At 48.9% G+C, this 18,108-nt stretch overlaps 2 protein-coding genes across 2 annotated transcripts; one reads left to right on the forward strand and one right to left on the reverse strand.

The window, feature by feature from the left end:
• The first annotated feature begins 7,764 nt into the window (after positions 1 to 7,764).
• PCSK1N (proprotein convertase subtilisin/kexin type 1 inhibitor) lies at positions 7,765 to 11,780 on the forward strand. Its single transcript, XM_084790341.1, has 3 exons — positions 7,765 to 7,992; positions 10,578 to 11,044; positions 11,444 to 11,780. The coding sequence occupies exons 1-3, from the start codon at positions 7,879 to 7,881 to the stop codon at positions 11,637 to 11,639; spliced, it is 777 nt and encodes a 258-aa protein (XP_084646467.1). The 5' UTR covers positions 7,765 to 7,878; the 3' UTR covers positions 11,640 to 11,780.
• Positions 11,781 to 13,470: 1,690 nt separating this feature from the next.
• ERAS (ES cell expressed Ras) lies at positions 13,471 to 17,796 on the reverse strand (the record flags this gene model as incomplete). The annotated part of the gene is made up of 2 exons (XM_084789795.1): positions 17,756 to 17,796; positions 13,471 to 14,195 (listed from the first exon to the last, which is right to left on the reverse strand). The coding sequence occupies exon 2, from the start codon at positions 14,155 to 14,157 to the stop codon at positions 13,471 to 13,473; it is 687 nt and encodes a 228-aa protein (XP_084645921.1). The 5' UTR covers positions 14,158 to 14,195; positions 17,756 to 17,796.
• Positions 17,797 to 18,108: the final 312 nt, after the last annotated feature.

The following is an 18,108-nucleotide window of genomic DNA, read 5'->3' on the forward strand; positions in this document are numbered from 1 at the left end:
AATCCCAGCACTCAGGAGGCAGAGGCAGGCAGATAGTTGTGAGTTCGAGGCTACAAAGTGAGTCCAGGACAGCCAAGGCTACACAGAGAAACCCTGTCTCAAAAACAACAACAAAAGTCCCCAAGCCATGTGACCTTAGAACAGCGCTGGGGTAGAGGTCCAGCGATCTGGTGGGTGGGTGGGGACTGCTTTCTGAAAACAACAAAAAGATGCTCTGTGTCCATCTCCTGTCACTACCTCATGCTTGGAGGTGTCTAGATTTCTTTACATTTTTTCATACATATTTTTGAAAGTATTTTTTCCTTCTCCAACTCCCCCATATCTTCTCTGCCTCCTTATCCACTTTATGTTCTTATGCTTATTTTGTTTTGTTTTTTGTTTTTGCTTTTTGTTTTTTTGAGACAGGATTTCTCTGTGTAGCCTTGGCTGTCCTGGACTCGCTTGTAGACCAGGCTGGCCTCGAACTCACAGCGATCTGTCTGCCTCTGTATCCAGAGTGCTGGGATTAAAGGCGTGCGCCACCACACCCAGCTACTTGTTTTGTTTTTTTGAGACAGAGTCTCACTATATAGACCTGACTGCCTTGGAACTCAGGTTGTAAACCAGACTAGCCTTGAACTCAGAGATCAGCCTGTCTTCTGCCTCCAGATTAAAGGAGTGTGCTTCCACACCTTGCTTGCTGTTTGTTTTTCAAGGCAGGGTAGCCTGGGCTGGCCTCCAGCTTGCTATGGAACTGTGGCTTTTCTGTGAGCTGATCCTACCTAAGCTTCCTAAGTGCTGTGGGGCACCAGTTTTATCATAGTCTAGACTGACCTGGAACTCCTGAGCCTTCTGCCTCCCAAATGCTGGAATTACAGATTTTTGTTTATGTTTTTTGAGACAGGGTTTCTCTGTGTATCCTTGGCTATCCTGGAATTTTCTTTGTAGTCCAGGCTGGCCTCGAACTCACAGAGATCTGGCAGCCTCTGCCTCCCAGAGTACTGGGATTAAAGGCATAGGCTACCATGGCATGGCTAAATTGGCAGGGGGGGGGATTGTCCACATTCTTTTTAAAGACTCATTTGTTGGGAGGGAGTACACATGCCGTAGTGTGACATGTGCATGTCAGAGGACGACTTTCCAGGGTCGGTTCTTCCACCATGCTGGTTTTCTAGGACTTAGGCTCTAGGGCAAGTACCTTTACCCGCTGAGCCACTGACAACCCAGTTTGTTTGTTTGTTTTGAGACAAAGTTTCTCTATGTAGTCTTGGCTGTCCTGGAACTCATTCTGTAGACCAGGCTGGTCTCAAACTTACCAAGATCCACCTGCCTTTGCCTCTGGAGTGCTGGGATTAAAGGCGCGTGTGTCACCACGCAGGGCTCCCAGTTTGTTTCCTTTTTCTTTTTCTTTTTTCTTTTTTATTACATATATACCTGCACATCAGAAGAGGGCACCAGGGATCTCATTATAGATGGTTGTGAGCCACCATGTGGTTGCTGGGAATTGAACTCAGGACCTTTGGAAGAGCAGCCAGTGCTCTTAACCTCTGAGCCATCTCTCCAGCCCCCAGTTGGTTTGTTTTTTTTTCCCCCAGAGCTGAGGACCGAACCCAGGGCCTTACGCTTGCTAGGCAAGCGCTCTACCACTGAGCTAAATCCCCAACCCCCCTAGTTTGTTTCTTAATGGTGACTACAGTATGTCCAGAAATGAGTTCTCATTTGGGGAGAGGAAAGATATGGGAAAGATTATACAAGGCTGGGCATGGTAGCGCATGCCTTTAATCCCAGCACTCGGGAGGCAGAGGCGGGCAGATCGCTGTGAGTTCGAGGTCAGCCTGGTCTACAAAGTGAGTCCAGGACAGCCAATGCTACACAGAGAGACCCTGTCTCGAAAAACCAAAAAAAAAGATTATACTGAGTGGACATCTCCCAGGTTCTGACATTCTGTGCAAACCCCTACCTGTCTCTACTGGGGTCCAAATGCCATATGGAGGCAAAGAAATTTTCAGAGAACTGGGTTTTCCACTGTGACTGCTGCAGTACAAATGGGCTCATGGGTAATATATGAATTCTGCAAGGAAATGGAAACATCCTTCCATCTAAAACCGGTGTATCTAGAGACAAAGGTACTGTCCTTAGGGCCTCAGAAAGGCCCAACAAGAGCCCGGTAGCCCTCAGTAATGGGAGTTGCAACACCTCCTGCTTGAGCAACTCAGCACCCGGCAATGCAATGTCGCCCCTGGGGAGGGAGGGAGGGATGTGGGTTTGTGGCTTCCAGCTGCTGCAGTGCTCTGATGGACAAGCTTCCATCATACCCAGAGTATCAGAGCATCAGAGCATCAGGGCTCCTATACGACCCCCACCCCCTCCACACACACACTGGCCCTGTAACCTTTGGGTAACAAACTCTCCTGTCCAGATCTAAGGTTGTCACCTGGGGTTTTCCATGCTGAATTCCTTAAGGTGCTGAGTCCAACCCCCGACCCCAGCCTACTCTCCTTTTCCCATCTTTCTGTGCTGCTCTCTAAGACTGGTATAGACCCTCCCTGGGCCTTGCCATAGCAAGCCCCTCACCAATTGCCTGGTTCTTGACAGCCTGCAGACTTGATCTGGGCCAATTTCAGGCCTGGCCCTTCACCCTTAAAAGTATCCATCCCCTGGGGCCCATCCATGCTCCAGGAGGGGCACTTTCCCTAACCCTAGGATCTAGTTCCTAGTTTCTACCACCAGGGTGCAGCTCAACCTATGCAATTTGCAAGTGGCTCCCGGCTTAGTCCGCTGGATGCCTGGTTTGACTGCACCTGGCTTTCTGGATCCCAGGGAGGACAGTACCTGGTTTCTGTGCAAAAGAGCACGAATGGATTCCCAGACTTGAACAGAGGGAGTACTCCACAAACAGGGGCTTTTTGTGCTGCTAAAGTCTTAATACGTTTGAAGTGAAGAAAAGGTAAATAGGGAAAGAAATAGGCTAGAATAAGCCTCACGATGCTCACCTAAGCAGAACATTTTCAAAAGAAGCACAAATGGACATTAATTGTGAAAAGTTTCACACCTTGCCAGGCTGCTGGTCTTACTGTCTCTGTGAAACAAGCCTGGTCTTACCTCGTGAGTTCCAGGCCCACATTGTGAGACCCTCTCTGAACAAAACACAACAGAAAAAAGAAAGTTCAGTGTCTTCAGCTATCAGGGAAAAGCAAATCAAAATTACACTGAGATTCCATCTTTCTGAAGTGTAAATTACTGTCCTCAAATGGTCCCAGCACTCCAGATACAGAGTCAGGCAGATCACTGTGAGTTCACGGCCAGCTTGGTCTACAGCACAAGTTCCAGGACAGCCAGGGCTACACAGAGAATCCCTGTCTTGGAGAAAGAAAAATAAAAAAAGAAAGAGATGTAGATCAATCAAGAAAGAACAGTATGGGCTGCCACTTGTCTGGAGTGGCAGTCACTCTACCAACTGACCTACCCCCAGATCTTAATGATTTTGTAAAAATGTTCATTTAAGATTTGTTATAGGCCAGGCGTGGTGGCGCACGCCTTTAATCCCAGCATTCGGGAATCAGAGGCAGGTGGATCTCTGTAAGTTCGAGGCCAGCCTGGTCTACAAAGTGAGTCCAGGACAGCCAAGGCTACACAGAGAAACCCTGTCTCAAAAAAAAAAAAAAAAAAGATTTGTTATAAAATAAACACACTGAAATTTAACATCTTAATGATCTTGAGACTATAAGAGGGAAAGCCTGGTTCAGAGCCCCTTATGTTCTCTACGCAGAACAGAAGACTTGTGTCCGCGCTTCCTACCAGTCACCAGGTAGGTTGGTGGCTGCTCGTCAATTCTACCGTCTCATTATCTTGCCCCTGTGACCTCAGTGCCAATAGATTGCCCCTGCCACTTCCCATGCTAATTACAAAGACTTGGTGATTTTCCTTTTTTTCTTCCTCTCCTCCTCCTCCTCCTCCTCCTCCAGTGGTAGAGAGTTTGGTGAAATTGGCAGGCGGATAGCACTCCATTGTGAACTCCAAGAAGTCTTTGCGTGTGGTCGACATGCTATGAACAGCTTCCCCAAGCCCCTCCTCAGGTGACCTATGCTTACCTAGCGGTCATCATAGATGCTACCAAACACCAAAGGAAGCCATGGCCCCGGGATGGCGGCAGGGACAAGGAGATCTCGTCAGGGGTGCCAAACTCAAGGACTACTGTGTGTCCAGCTGAGCAGAATCCTTTCGAATCTACTCCTTTTTGGCTTGAGTTTATGAACGTAATTCATTATAGCCATGGATCATAAACATTACCTTTAGCTAGTCTCTAGCGAAGTGGGAAGTAGGGGGGTGGGGGGCCCAAGTTCCAGCTCTCTAATTCCATCTCGCACCTGGTCACCCAGCCTCCACCCTGAAGCTACCAAGAGGTGCTCAGTCAACAGCGAGTCATTAGCATATAAAAAGGTAATCATCATTTTGAATATTCCAAGGATTTTAGGAGTTACTTTCCACCAAACAGAAACAAAGACCCAAACGGTATTTTTACAACATCACAATCATAGAGTGTGATTTTAAAGCGTTGAGCTGAGTGATAGGCGTTAAGACAAGTTCCCATTGTTAAAGCAACCAACACAAATGCCCATCGCCGGAGCCCAGGAACTCCTGGGGGTTTTGTTTGTATGTTTGGAAACAAGATGTCCTGGAGTCCTCTAACCAGCTCTGCACCTGTGGATGGCTTGGCTCTGCTGCTAATCCTCCTGCCTCTAGCTCCTGGCTACTAGAATCACAGTGCGGCAAGGTGACCTGACCGTCCATTTGTGTGATGCAAGAGATGCAACAGTTCAAGGCTGTTGTTACACAAACCCGCCATCAACTGAGATATACCCCAAGCCCCGAAGCTTACTTTAAACTGTTTTTATCGCAGTGTTGGACATGGAATCCAGTGTCTCAAGAATGCTAAGCAAGTGCTCTACCTCTGAGTTAAATCCCCAAAGCTTTCCTTTTCTGCTTCAGGTCTGAACCTTACTTATCTACTGATGGACATGGGGTACTTCTCTTTGTGAGCTGTTTATAATGCTGATTTGAATAGTCAAGTATACACATACACATAATTTTAAACTACTTTTATTTCTTATTTTCTGTGTGTGTGAGGGAGAGAGAGAGAGAGAGAGAGAGAGAGAGAGAGAGAGAGAGAGAGAGAGAGAGAGAGAGAGAGAGATGTATCTCTACAGAGGCCAGCCAGAGGAGGATACCCTTGAATCCCTTGGAGTTGGAGTTACAGGTTGTTGTAACTCCAACATCTGTAATAGGAACTGGCCTTGGGTCCACTACAACTACACTAACAGAGCATGCTCTTTTTGTTTTGTTTTGTTTTGTTTTTTGAGACAGGGTTTCTCTGTGTAGCCTTGGCTGTCCTGGACTCATTTTGTAGGCCAGGCTGGCCTCGAACTCACAGAGATTCGCCTGCCTCTGCCTCCCTGAGTGCTGGGATTAGAGGTGTGTGCCAACACCATCCAGCGTCTTTCTTTTTTTATTTTTTTAAACTTTTAATTTTCTATTTTATTTATTTGTTTATTTTGGTTTTTCGAGACAAGGTTTCTCCGTGTAGCCTTGGCTTTCCTGGTCTCCCTTTGTAGACGAGGCTGACCTTGAACTCACAGCGATCCACCTGCCTCTGCTTCCCGAGTGCTAGGATTAAAGGTGTGCATCACCATGCCCAGCGGCTTCTTTTTTTAAAAATAATTACAGTGATCTTTTTTAAAAAAACATGTGTGTGTGTGTGTGTGTGTGTGCTCTCATCTTAATCAGTCACTAAACCATCTCTCCAGTCCCTATGAAGGGGGTTTAAAAGCATATAAACTGTAAAAAGTGAGGAATTTACTGTGAACTCCTTCGCATACCTGAATGAAGTGCGTTCACATGAACACTCCTTCACACCTGCTACTTCCTTTTTCACCCTCCTGTCTTCCTGTCTCCTTTCACATCCATAGTAGAATCACTTTTTGGTAAAAACCCTTTCAAAACACTTCTCATAGTATGTAATTGTTTCATCAAAGTTTTATGAAATGTGTCTTCATGTGTTCAAAGTTTTTTAAAAAATGTTTTAATGATTTAAAAAAAACCAGCACTTTATTGAGTGTACTGCATGAAAGCCATGGTTTCTGCAGTAACTAGAGCACCACCTGCAGTTTAATGGAGTTTTTTGTTTGTTTTTTGAGATTTTTGGGCTTTTTGTTTAATAGAGTTTTAACATTTTCTCTGCAGGGGATCATTTATACTAGGTTACTTATTTATTATTATTATTTTTTGACAGGGTTTCTCTGTGTAGCCCTGGCTGTTCTGGAACTCAGCCTCTCAAGGAGCTAGGATGATAGGCCTAAGCCACCAGCTTGGGCTTTTTCAGCCTTTTGTTGTGTCATTAAAAGCAAACTTGGGCTGGAGAGAAGGCTCAGAGGTTAAGAGCACTGGCTGCTCTTCCAAAGGTCCTGAGTTCAATTCCCAGCAACCACATGGTGGCTCACAACCACCTATAACGAGAGCTTCTGGCCTGCAGGTGTACATGCAGGCAGAACACTGTATATGTAATAAATAAATATAAAAAAATAAATAAAAATAAACTTATTTGTGTGTGGGGGGGTGCACAGTTGCCACAGCATACCCGTGGAAATGAAAGTACAGTTTTCAGGAGTTGGTGTTTTCTTTCCACAAGTGCTTGTACCCAGTAAAGCCATGTCATCAGTCCAAGAGTATACAGTGTGTGTGTGTGTGTGTGTGTCTGTCCAGACAGGGTCTCTCTGTGTAACCTTGTCTGTCCTGGACTCACTTTGTAGACCAGGGTGGCCTTGAACTCACATAGATCTGCCTGCTTCTGTCTCCCGAGTGCCAAGATTACAGGCGTGCACTACCACATCAGCTCAGAGTATATAATTTTTAAGTGGCTTGAAATTATTTCTGGCTGGGCACAGTGGCACACGCCGGTAATCACACCACTCATGGAGACAGAGGAGGGTGGATCTCTGTGGTTTTGAGGCCAGCCTGGTCTACAAAACGAGTCTGAGACAGCCAAGGCTACACAGAGAAACCCTGTCTCTTATCCCCTCCCCCCAAAAATAATTATTTCTGGGACAATATATGGACATAAATCCACATATGTATTTATGGAAAAACAAGTAAGTACAGCTAGCAAATTGAAACAGTCAGACGTGAGAGGTTAAAGGGGAGATTGTTGGAATCAAGGAGAGACAGATGAGGAAAGGAAGATAGCGCTGAGGACACAAATTAACACAGCTATGGAGAGGTGAAGGTGCTGACAAAGAGGGAAGAGAATGGAAAGGAACATTTAGTGAGCTCCTGTTTAATATCCCTCCTATAGAAGTTTAAATGTCATTTTGAGGTTGCAGTTGCTAGGTAATAACTTTATCTGGGCCCGAGGCTAATTCATAGCAGTATGAACTGGACCGTCCATGGCCATGTCACCTGGATTCATTTCTCTGAGAACATCATGGTCCACAGCATGCAGCCAGTAATTGTTTATCCATCAAACAGAGTATAGTCTGTTGTCTCCCCAAGGACAGAGACCAGATCCTTATTTCATCCCACTGAGTCAATTTTCCTTGTCTGTCTGGTAATTCATCAGCAAGGTCTATTGCCCTAGCAACTGCCCTTCAACTGCCATGGCAACCACCAGTGCAGACTTCTGTTCTCCACTTTGCCCCTTGGACATCTCCATGGAGATGCGCAGGATGAAGAGACTCCAAAGCCCCAATTCTGCGCCTGCGTAGAGTGACAGGAGGGGGGTGAACTGGAGGGGGCCAGGCTCTTGGATGTACGCAGCCGCAGAGCACCGCGGCTGTGCCTAATAGCCCAAGCGCTGCGCACTTGACAGCCAGTCCGCCCGTCCGGAGCCCGGCTCGTTGGGGCAGCATGGCGGGGTCGCCACTGCTCTGCGGGCCGAGGGCCGGGGGCGTAGGCCTTTTGGTGCTGCTGCTCTTGGGCCTTCTGCGGCTGCCCCCGACCCTATCAGCGAGGCCTGTAAAGGTGCGACCTCAGTCAGCAGGGGGTGGGGGTGGGGGTGGGGTGAGGGGGAGATGGTGGAAGGTGTTAATGAGGCATTCTCGCCATTATGCACATAGAGATTGGCAAGGGTGGCCTGGGCTGCAGGTGACAACCCCCCCCCGACCCCCCGCGCAGGCCAGGTGTAGTTTCAGGATGTGAGGGTGCTGTTGCTCAGGGCGCAGCCAGCAGACGCACCCTGCCCATCCATGGCTCAGCATCAGGGCCTGGTCTGACCTCGATCCACGGGTGGCCAATGCGCTGTTCATGGCATTAGGGTATTATTCAGAAAAAGCCTGTCATGTGCTGACCAACGTGTATAGGTATTGCGTTCTTTCAGTGTGTGTCCTTTGCTTTGACTGCCCCTGAGCGCCCTGCCCTGCAATACTGGAGATGCTTCTGTTTGATGTTTTGTGGAACTGGTTGCTTTCTCGGTGATACCATGTGTATATTTGTGAACCCTTATGTGTGGTGACGTAGTAAATGGGCGTATCTTTCTGTGTACTTATGTGTTTCTGTGTTCGTTGGTTTTCATTTTGGAAGGAGGGGTCCTTGTCCCCCGGGGTACATATTTCATGATGGCTTGGGTAGACTGAGTGCTTGGGTTTTTCTATGTCCATTCACGAGACAGTTTCCTTTTTGCTCCTTTGTGGAGCTGTGTCATTGCAGGGAAAGAAGCCATGATGTCTCCGTTCTGCATTGTGCTTTTAAGGATGATGTGTGTCCTTGCACCTGGGTGGCTCAGACAGTGTAACTGCAGATCATTTCTCCCACGAGGAGTGTGCACACAGGCACGGGGGAAAAAAAGACCATTTAGTTCCTTGCACTGGACTTGGCAGTGTTGGGTTGCAAGTGTGACATTTCAAGGGCGGTGTGTGTGTGTGTAGGGGGGGATTGCTGATGAGTGAGTTCCCTAGGGACTGAGGGTGGCGGATGCTGACCGAGGTGGATGCTACCTCTTCAAAGCTGTCTAAATAACAGAGGATTTAAAAAAAAATAAATATTTAACATGGAACAATCTATTTAACATATATAGAATAACTATATAAGATTAATTTATAAAGAATAATAGTAAAGTAATCGCCTTAGTATAGCCACGCCTCAGCTTTAGAAATAAAGTATGGCCGATAATAGGACTCCTTGGATAGCCTCACCCCCTCCGTGGATATTACTTTGTATTTTCTACCCATTGATCCTTTACTTTTATTTGCAGCTTCTCTTTAAACCATCTATTGTTCAGCCTCTCCTGCTTTGGGAACATCATAGAAATGGACTCAAGCTAGGCACCTGCTTTCTGGTGGTCACTAGGGGTCACTAAGAAGTCCTTGGTGTTTGGTAGCCTCAGGCCATCTGCAGTGGGATTCTAGAATTTGCCTTTGTGTGTGTGTGTGGGGGGTGCATGTGTCTTGAATCTAGGCTTCTCTGCATGCTAGCCCCCCCCAATCTGCTTTGATGGAAGATTCATCTATATTGAAGGGTATGGGTGTAGTTCATTTATTGGTGCACAATATCATGAGGATACTACTGTGTCACTGTTTATTTCTAGGGCATTCTTTCTTTCTTTTTTTTTTTTTTTAGAATATCAGGTTTATTAAATGAGCATGGGGAGAGAAGGAAACGGGGGAGGGGTATGAGAGAGAGGGGGCGGGAAGAGGAAGAGAGGGGAGAGAGAGGAAAAGTAAGAGGCAGAGAGGGACGGCATTCTTTCTTTTATTCCCCTACTTTTTATTTTTAGTTTTGGTTTTTCGAGATACGGCTTCTCGGTGCAGCCTGAGCTGTCCTGGGCTCACTTAGTAGACCAGGCTGGCCTTGAACTCACAGTGATCCACCTGCCTCTGCCTCCAGAGTGGTAGGATTAAGGGCGTGCGCCACCACACCTGGCTTATTCCCCTACTTTTATGCTATTATAAAATTCTACTGTGATAGTTCAATAATTTATGTCCAGTAGGCTATGAGTGTCACACCTAGGGATGGGTCATAAAACCCATTCTTTTGAGACAAGGGCTGTTTCCCTTTCAAAATGATTTTTGCAATTTTTTTTTTCCTGTGGTTTTGTTTCTTGAGACAGGGTTTCTCTGTGTGTCCCAGGTTGTCCTGGAACTTGTTTTGTAGATCACGCTGGCCTCGAACTCGGGGATCTGCCTCCCAAGTGCTGGGATTTTAAAGGCACACACCACCACGCCCGGCTTACTTTTGCAAATTTAATTTCCAATCGAAATGTTATTGTTTTATTCCAAACCTGGCACCACCACCACCACCACCACCACCACCCCAACAAAGAAAGAAGAGAAAAGAAACAGCAATGACCTGGCATTAGTGGACTTAAGACAAATTCGGAGTGATCAAGGCATCACTGAGGTTGTGTGGATCCTTAGAAGTGTTTAGTGGGCTGAAGTGCCCTTGAAGATACTAGGGGTTTCCTTGAGCCTTAGAGACGATAGGAATTTTGGAGGAGGCCCGGTGAATGTAGTGGTCGTTTAAAATCTGTGGAGCCCCACCCATAGTTGGCCTTGCTGGCTAGAGGGACGATAACGATATTTTCGCGCCCCCCCCCATTCATCTTCACGCAGGAGACCCGCAGTCTGAGCGCAGCATCGGCGCCCTTGGCTGAGACAGGCACTCCCCGCCGCTTGCGTCGGGCGGTGCCCCGAGGAGAGGCGGCGGGCGCGGTGCAGGAGCTGGCGCGGGCGCTGGCGCACCTGCTGGAGGCCGAGAGACAGGAACGCGCGCGTGCGGAGGCGCAGGAGGCAGAGGACCAGCAGGCGCGGGTCCTGGCTCAGCTGCTGCGCGTCTGGGGCTCCCCGCGTGCCTCGGAGCCGCCCTTGGCCCCAGACGATGACCCGGACGCTCCCGCGGCACAGCTCGCACGTGCTCTGCTCCGCGCTCGCCTAGACCCCGCCGCCCTCGCTGCCCAGCTTGTCCCCGCGCCTGCCGCTGCACTGCGACCCCGGCCCCCAGTGTATGACGATGGCCCCACCGGCCCGGATGTTGAGGACACCGGCGACGAGACTCCTGATGTGGACCCGGAGCTGCTGAGGTGGGTGGGGGCCTGGGGTGGGAGGGGAGGAAGAGAGGAGGGCTGCAGGACCTGCTTTGTGCGCTGGGGACGAGATCACCGAAGCGCTCTGCTAGAGTCTGAGTATAGAGGTCCTGGGTCCCAGGTACAGGGGACAGACGCCCATAGATCCCTAACTGGTGGGACAATGCAGGACCAGAGCTCCCCCGGGTGGATTGGTTTCTGCAGGGAGTGGTCCTTGGAGAAGGTAGTTTCTGGAATGGAAGGCGGGGCCCTCTGACTTCCTCTGAAAGCAGTGCTGAGTCCTGCAGACTTGAGTGGGACTTGCAAACAGTATAGAGGTAGAAAGTTGTGTTGTTTGGGTTCTGAAGCACAGGGGTTCTGTGAGTAGTGCTCCCAGAATTCCGCTTTATTTTGCAGGTACTTGCTGGGGCGAATCCTCACCGGAAGTTCGGAGCCAGAGGCTGCTGCGGCCCCGCGCCGCCTCCGCCGGGCTGCCGACCAGGATGTGGGTCCCGAGGTGCCTCCCGAGAGTGTGCTGGGGGCGCTGCTGCGTGTCAAACGCCTGGAGAACCCCTCGCCCCAGGCACCAGCACGCCGTCTCCTGCCTCCCTGAGCGCTGCTGCATCTTGCACGCCCTGGAACCCAGGAGCGCACCCGCAACCCTGACTTCCTGCCAGCACGTCTACAGCTGCTAACCCCGGCAACCCCGAGATTCCTATCCCCTGAACCCTCAATAAATGCGATCTATAGCAGATGTTTGTCTGAATGGCTTGTACTAGGTGCGGGTGGGCTGGGTGATAGGGGTAGTGGCTGTCTTTGGAGGACGTCACAGTACCTATTGGGTCCTATACTGCCATGGAATGCACGCCTGCCTACTCTGTGCTTTCTTCACTGGCAAAGGCACTGGCATTGCAGCACTCACCAGGTTCCTGCGCTATTCTTGGCTTCACTGAGTGGGGTTCCCTGGAAGGCTCTGAGGTCACTTTCAGCATCTGCCAGGGGTCCACTGTACAGACCAAGGGGCTATGGCTACGCGTGTTGTGCAGGCTGTAAGTGGATCACATCTGCTGCAGCTGGTCCAGACATCCAGGCGCAGCATCAACTGCCAAGCACTGATCACACAGGGCCCTGACTACCCAGGCCAACCGTGATCTTTGCACTATTTGTTTTGTCCTTGGTATGTGCAAATTTCTGCACAAATGTCACTTCATATGGCTTTTCTTTCTTTTCTTTTTGGTTTTTCAAGACAGGGTTTCTCTCTGTAGCCTTGGCTGCTCTGGACTTTACTTGTAGACCAGGCTGGCCTCGAATTCACAGAGATCCGCCTGCCGTTGCCTCTGCAGGCATGCACCCCCACACCCAGTTTCATATGGCTTTCCTTAACTTTCCTTTCACTGCCTTCTGTTGTACAAGGATGGAGGTTTTGTTTTGCTTTGCTTTGTTTTTTTAGACAAAGTTTCTCTGCCTAGTCCTGGGTGTCCTGGAACTCACTCTGTAGATCAGGCTGGCCTGGAACTCTGAGATCTGCCTGCCTGTTTCCCAAGTGCTGGGATTAAAGGTGTGTGCCATCACACTGGCTCTTTCTTTCTTTTATATTCTTAACTGCTAAGTCTTTAACTTTGTTTTGTTTCCTTTTTTGAGAAAGAATCTCACTATGTAGACAAGGCTGGCTTCAAACTCAAGAAAGATCTGCCTGCCTCTGCCTCTCGAGTGCTGGGATTACAGGTGTGTGCCACTCAGATGCTCAGGTCCCCAAAATTCCTTGAATGAAAAATTCTCATAACTCTAAATAAACATTCTCTCACCCACACAACACTTAGTAGGAAAGCTGGGTGTAGTGTACACCCCCATAATATCAGCACTTGAAGGTGGTAACTGAAAGATGAGTCAGGTTCAATCTCAGCCTGGGCTACATAAGACCCTGTCTCAAAACAAAGCGAACAAAACTTGGCATGGTGGCACATCTCTTTTATTCCAGGACTCAGGAATTTAGGAGGCAAAGGCAGATCTCCGAGTTCCAGCCAGGGCTGCATAGTAAGAACCTGTCTCCAAAAAAAAAAAAAAAAAAAAAAAAAAAAAGGGCAGTGCTGGCATACACCTTTAATTCCAGCGCTTGGGAGGCAGAGCAGGTGGATTGCTGTGAGTTTAAGAGTTCAAGGCCAGCCAAGGCTACCGAGAGAAACCCTGTCGCGGACAAAAAGACAGAAAGCAAAACAGACTTAGTATGGAGGCAGCTTTGAATCCTGAGATCATTTAATTTTGCATAGAGCATCATAGAACATAATCAATGCTGGACATTCCATGTAACCGCCTAAGTCCTCACCCGATGCCAATAAGACGTGTCCATGGTAACTTACTTGATCGGGCAGGGGGAAATCTTATGCCAAGACAATTGTCATCTTGCCATGACATGAGAGAAAGGTCAATGGGTTTGACCCTAATCTTCAGGCTACAGAGCAGCCACAGCCACACACGGCATTGTGGCATCGCTTCTTCTCCTTGCTTGGCTCAGCCACAGCCTCCTGGGCCTTCCGAATCTCATGGACAAGCAGAGCAAAAGCTTCCTCTACACCTTGTCGCGTCTTGGCCGAGGTCTTCACTAAGGGGGCTCCCCACTGGTGAGCAAGGACAGCCGCAGCACCATGAGCATCCCCAGCGGTGGTCACCAGGTCACACTTGTTGCCTACCAATACCAGAGGCTGCTTGTGGTGAGGGCTCCAAGTGGACCAGATCTGCTGCAGCCGCTCCAGAGACGAGGGGTCATCAAGAGCAAAGACACCCAGCACGCCATCACCAGCTGCCAAGCACTGGTCACGCAGGGCCCGGTGGATATCCTGGCCCGCTGTGTCCAGCACATTCAGAATGTAACACCCGTTGTCCAGTGCCACTTTCTTCCAGTATGAATCCTGGATGGTAGGGTCATGGTCTTTCACGAAGCAGTGGTGGGTCATCTGGATAGTGAGAGCACTCTTACCAACACCGCTGGCACCCACCACCACTGCCTTGTACTCAGGTAGCTGCCTGCCAGCATCTTTGCATTGTGCCCAAGCCTCGTGGCTTTCCTCTGGGGATCTGGTGCATGGTGTGTTGGAGCTCAGGTCCAAGATGCTAGACTTGGTCGGCAACGCCATTCCCCAACAGCTCAAGGAAGAGATGTGAACAGTAGGTGCTAAGAGCGAGAAGACAATGACAAATCAGCTGAGACTGGTTGGAAGGCAGGAGAGCCCCAGGTGTCATAGAATCAGCATTAAGTATATACGACACTGTTTTCTCCTTATTGCGAGGGGTGGGGTGAGACATGGTCTTAACATGTAGCTCTGGCTAGTTTGGAATTTGTCCTATAGGTCAGGCTGACCTCAAAGTTTCAGCAATCCTCCTGCTTCTGCCTTCTCAGTGCTAGAATTTCAGGTGCAAGCCACCATGCACAGCTACCCTCTTTTTTTTTTTTTTTTTCTTTTAAAGATAGAAGGCAGAACTTTTAACAAGCCTGGGGGTCAAACCCACAGCCTCTATCATCCAGCTAATTCTTTCAACACCAAGCAGGGATAGCTCTTTCACACACACACACACACACACACACACACATACACACACACACACACACGATTTTAAAATTATATATAACTTTTAAATTGCATTTATTTTGTACACGAGAGTGTTAGATTGGGGTGGATGGAGGCGACTTAACTCTTCCAGGGGTGGGGTTGTGCATTTGTATGGAGGTCAAAGGGAGTCAGGTTTGGTGGTAATTGCCTTTCTCTCTGAGCCATCTTGCCTGCCCTGAAAGTTTTCAAGTACTCCCACTGATATCCATGGCGTTGTGTAGCCGTCACTATAGTTGAATTTGGGAACGTTTTTACAGTTTGTGGACATATTTATCTCCTGGAAAGGAATCTCTATGTTCCTTAGCAGTCGTTCTCCACTGCACAAGGAGAGTGGGATTTGGTTGTCTTTGAACTCCAGCTTGGCACAGGAGTGCCTCCCTGGTGGTGGGCTGCTTGGAATTCTCCCATCCACGGGGTTTATGTTTGAAAAGAACACCATACTGTAGAAAGATAGTAAACTAAGGCTGGGATCTATAGCTCAGTTGATATAGGGCTTGTTTAGCATTCATGGAGCTCTGAGTTCAAGTCTCAGCACCTCATTAAACACAACAGCCTGGTGGGGCTGGAGAGGTGGCTCAGAGGTTAAGAGCACTGGCTGTTCTTCCAAAGGTCCTGAGTTCAATTCCCAGCAACCACATAGTGGCTCACAACCATCTATAATGAGATCTGGTGCCCTCTTCTGGTGTGCAGGTGGACATGCACACTGTATATAATAATAAATAAACAAATCTTAAAAATAAAACAGCCTGGTGGTTCACATCTATAATTCCAGGATTCGGGAGCTGGCGCAAAGAGCAGAAATAAAGGAAGCCAGATCCTATTAAAAAAAAAAAAGAAAAGAAAAGAAAAAGAAGAAAAGAGAAGAGAAAGAAAGAAAAAAAAGAAAAACCTAACACAAACCAAATTGTACAGTCTAGTAACCACCTACTGTGAGCAGGGACTGGACATACAGATGCACAAAAAATAAAACAAAACTGGGGGTGTGGCTCAATTGGTAGAAAGCTTATCTAGCGTGCAAGAAGGTCTCATCTTAGTCCTCAATACCATATAAAATCAGGCACAGGACCAGCAGCTGTCAGTGGGCTGGGACCCATGGTCACTCACAGGTTTATCTGAGTGCCTGAGAAGCAAAAGCAGGTGAGTCTCTGTGAGTTCCAGGCCAGCTGGGGCTGCATACTGAGACCCCAACTCAAAAAACCAAAACCACTACAACTAAAACCTCAAAACAACAGCCGCCCCTCCCCCCAAAAAACTTTTTTATTCTTTTGGTTTTTTTTTTCAAGACAGGGTTTCTCTGTGTAGCCTTGGCTGTCCTGGACTCCCTTTGTAGACCAGGCTGGCCTCGAACTCACATCCCTCCGCCTGGCTCTGCCTCGCAAGTGCAGTGATTAAAGGCGTGCACCACCACGCCTTTAAACAAAACAATCTTAACTGCTGTAAACTGAACATCACATTCTACATTTTGTTATATTCCGCATGGTTGACCATAATCTCACATTGTTTGGCACCAGATAACAAGTTGTTATTGTTAGGTAGTTTATTATTTAATCTTAGCTAAATTAAAACAAACAAAAAAACATCTTCCCGTATGCCAAGCATTGCAATTTGGCACAGAGCAAAACAGGCTACTCCAGGGGCCTTAAGAGAGATTCTGGTTTTAAAAAAAAGAGAGACAATAAGTATGATAAGTAAGGAAATTATCTTGCATAGTAGAAGAGGTTAGGCACACAGCAGGTGCTTAATTTGTGTTAGCCAGTAATAGCAAGTCATTAACTCAGTGAATGCCCCTCCATATCCTGTTGGGATAGCACCTTCTGAGTGGTGCTCGCCACACTTTTCCCTAGAAACAGGGAGGAGTGGCAGTTGGCGAGCAGGGAGTGGGGTCCAGGGCTCCCTAGCAGATTTTGTAGAGTTTTGGGTAGTGAGGTGTGGTGGGGGGTTGGGGGAATGTCTCAGGTGGAGGGAATCTTTTAAAAAGGCTACTGAAAGTGCTTGGCCACATCGGGGTACAGAAGGGTGGGAAGAAAAGGGAACAGAGAACAGAGGTTTGGCATATCTCAGTGTTTTGGGGACACAGAGTGGGAAACAGTCTGTGGAGGCTGGGATCAGAGAAAGGACCAGGATGACCTCAGTGAAGAGGCCCGGGTAGTAAAGAATCCAGGGGCCGGTGGGAGGTGGGAGGTGGGAGGTGGGGGTGGGGTGGGAGGTGGCAGCAGAGCAGGTGGAAAGGAGAGGTCAGCTTCGGATATATTCTGTAGGGAGAACCGAACAGCTTCCTTTCAAAATGAAAAGACAAGGAATCAGGAAAGAATGACTCTTAAATTTGGGGCTAGAGCAGCTACAAATCTGGGGGTGCTATGATTGGCGGAGGGAATAAATAAGAGAAGGGCGCTTCCCTAAGATCCCAGTAGGAGCCTGGGAGAGGCCAAGTGAGCCTCCCCCCATATGGCTACACGCAACCTGAACTTTGTGACACCCCAGGAAGGCTGGGGTTCTAGTGTCTTCTCTTAACAAGGAACAGAGAAGGGACTGGCTCCGGGAGGGGACGGTGGAGACGCCGCAGAACTGCACCTCGGCTTTCTGCTCAAGTTACAGAGCCCCTTATGGCATAGAGTGCTGCCGGAGCATCCCCTAAGAGCTCTGGGGACCTTGTGGTTTTGAGCCGCTTTTGGATTTGAGCAGCTTGAATCAGTCTTCTGGACTCGCCTAGGAATCCAAGAGCCCCAGGAAGGCAAGCACAAGCAGGCTGGGCACACAGGGTCAAAGAGAAAAGGAAGGGTACAGAGTCACTCCAAATAAGAGACTTGGTGGCTCCCTTCTCAGGGTTAGTTTGGACAATTCGCCCGGTCTCTGCGCTCTTCCGTGTCAGAGTCAGGTGAGGTGTGAAGCTCTGGATGATCCTAATCTCTCCCTGTGCTCCAACTTCGGACTCAATTTAGACCTGTTACCCTGTGCTCCTTTCTCCTGCCACCCCGAGAAACAGTCCTGCTTTCCGCTTAGCACGCAGCCAAGTAAAGTGAGTGCGAGGCTCACTCCCCGCAACAAGGCAAGGACAGGGAAGGGGCCCCTGGAAGCCCCATACCGAGGAAGATGTCTGGGCTAGGAATGCCAGAACCCTGCTTACCTGTGTCCCCAGGAGTGGCGGTCCACTGAGGGGCGGCAGGCGGCTCTGACTGGACAGTCTAGGGGTTAGGATGCTCCCTACCCCCAGCGGGCAGGCGGAGGGCGGAGATGTGGGCTTAACCCCCTCCCACCTGCCCGACCCCTGACCCCCTGCCTTTCCCCTCAGCCCATCGCACAATGTGGAGAGCAAATGTGGGCGGTACCTCCACCTGCCCCTCTCTACACAGCACACCCCCCTCTGGCCAGCCCCTCCCTCCTCTGGACTGGTTCAGCATGGGCCATTTGTGTGTGTGTGTGTGTAGCAGCGCTGTGTCAGGATTTGACCTGAAAGACCACATTTTTGAAACCATTTTG

Source organism: Acomys minous (assembly GCF_964271855.1).
Source record: "Acomys minous genome assembly, chromosome: 7".
NCBI classification, from domain to species: domain Eukaryota; kingdom Metazoa; phylum Chordata; class Mammalia; order Rodentia; family Muridae; genus Acomys; species Acomys minous.

Coding starts and splice junctions, on each gene's coding strand:
- PCSK1N (XM_084790341.1), top strand. CDS start 7,879: ATGGCGGGGTCGCCACTGCTCTGCGGGCCGAGGGCCGGGGGCGTAGGC. Junction 7,993..10,577: donor TATCAGCGAGGCCTGTAAAG/GTGCGACCTCAG, acceptor ATCTTCACGCAG/GAGACCCGCAGTCTGAGCGC. Junction 11,045..11,443: donor GTGGACCCGGAGCTGCTGAG/GTGGGTGGGGGC, acceptor TTTATTTTGCAG/GTACTTGCTGGGGCGAATCC.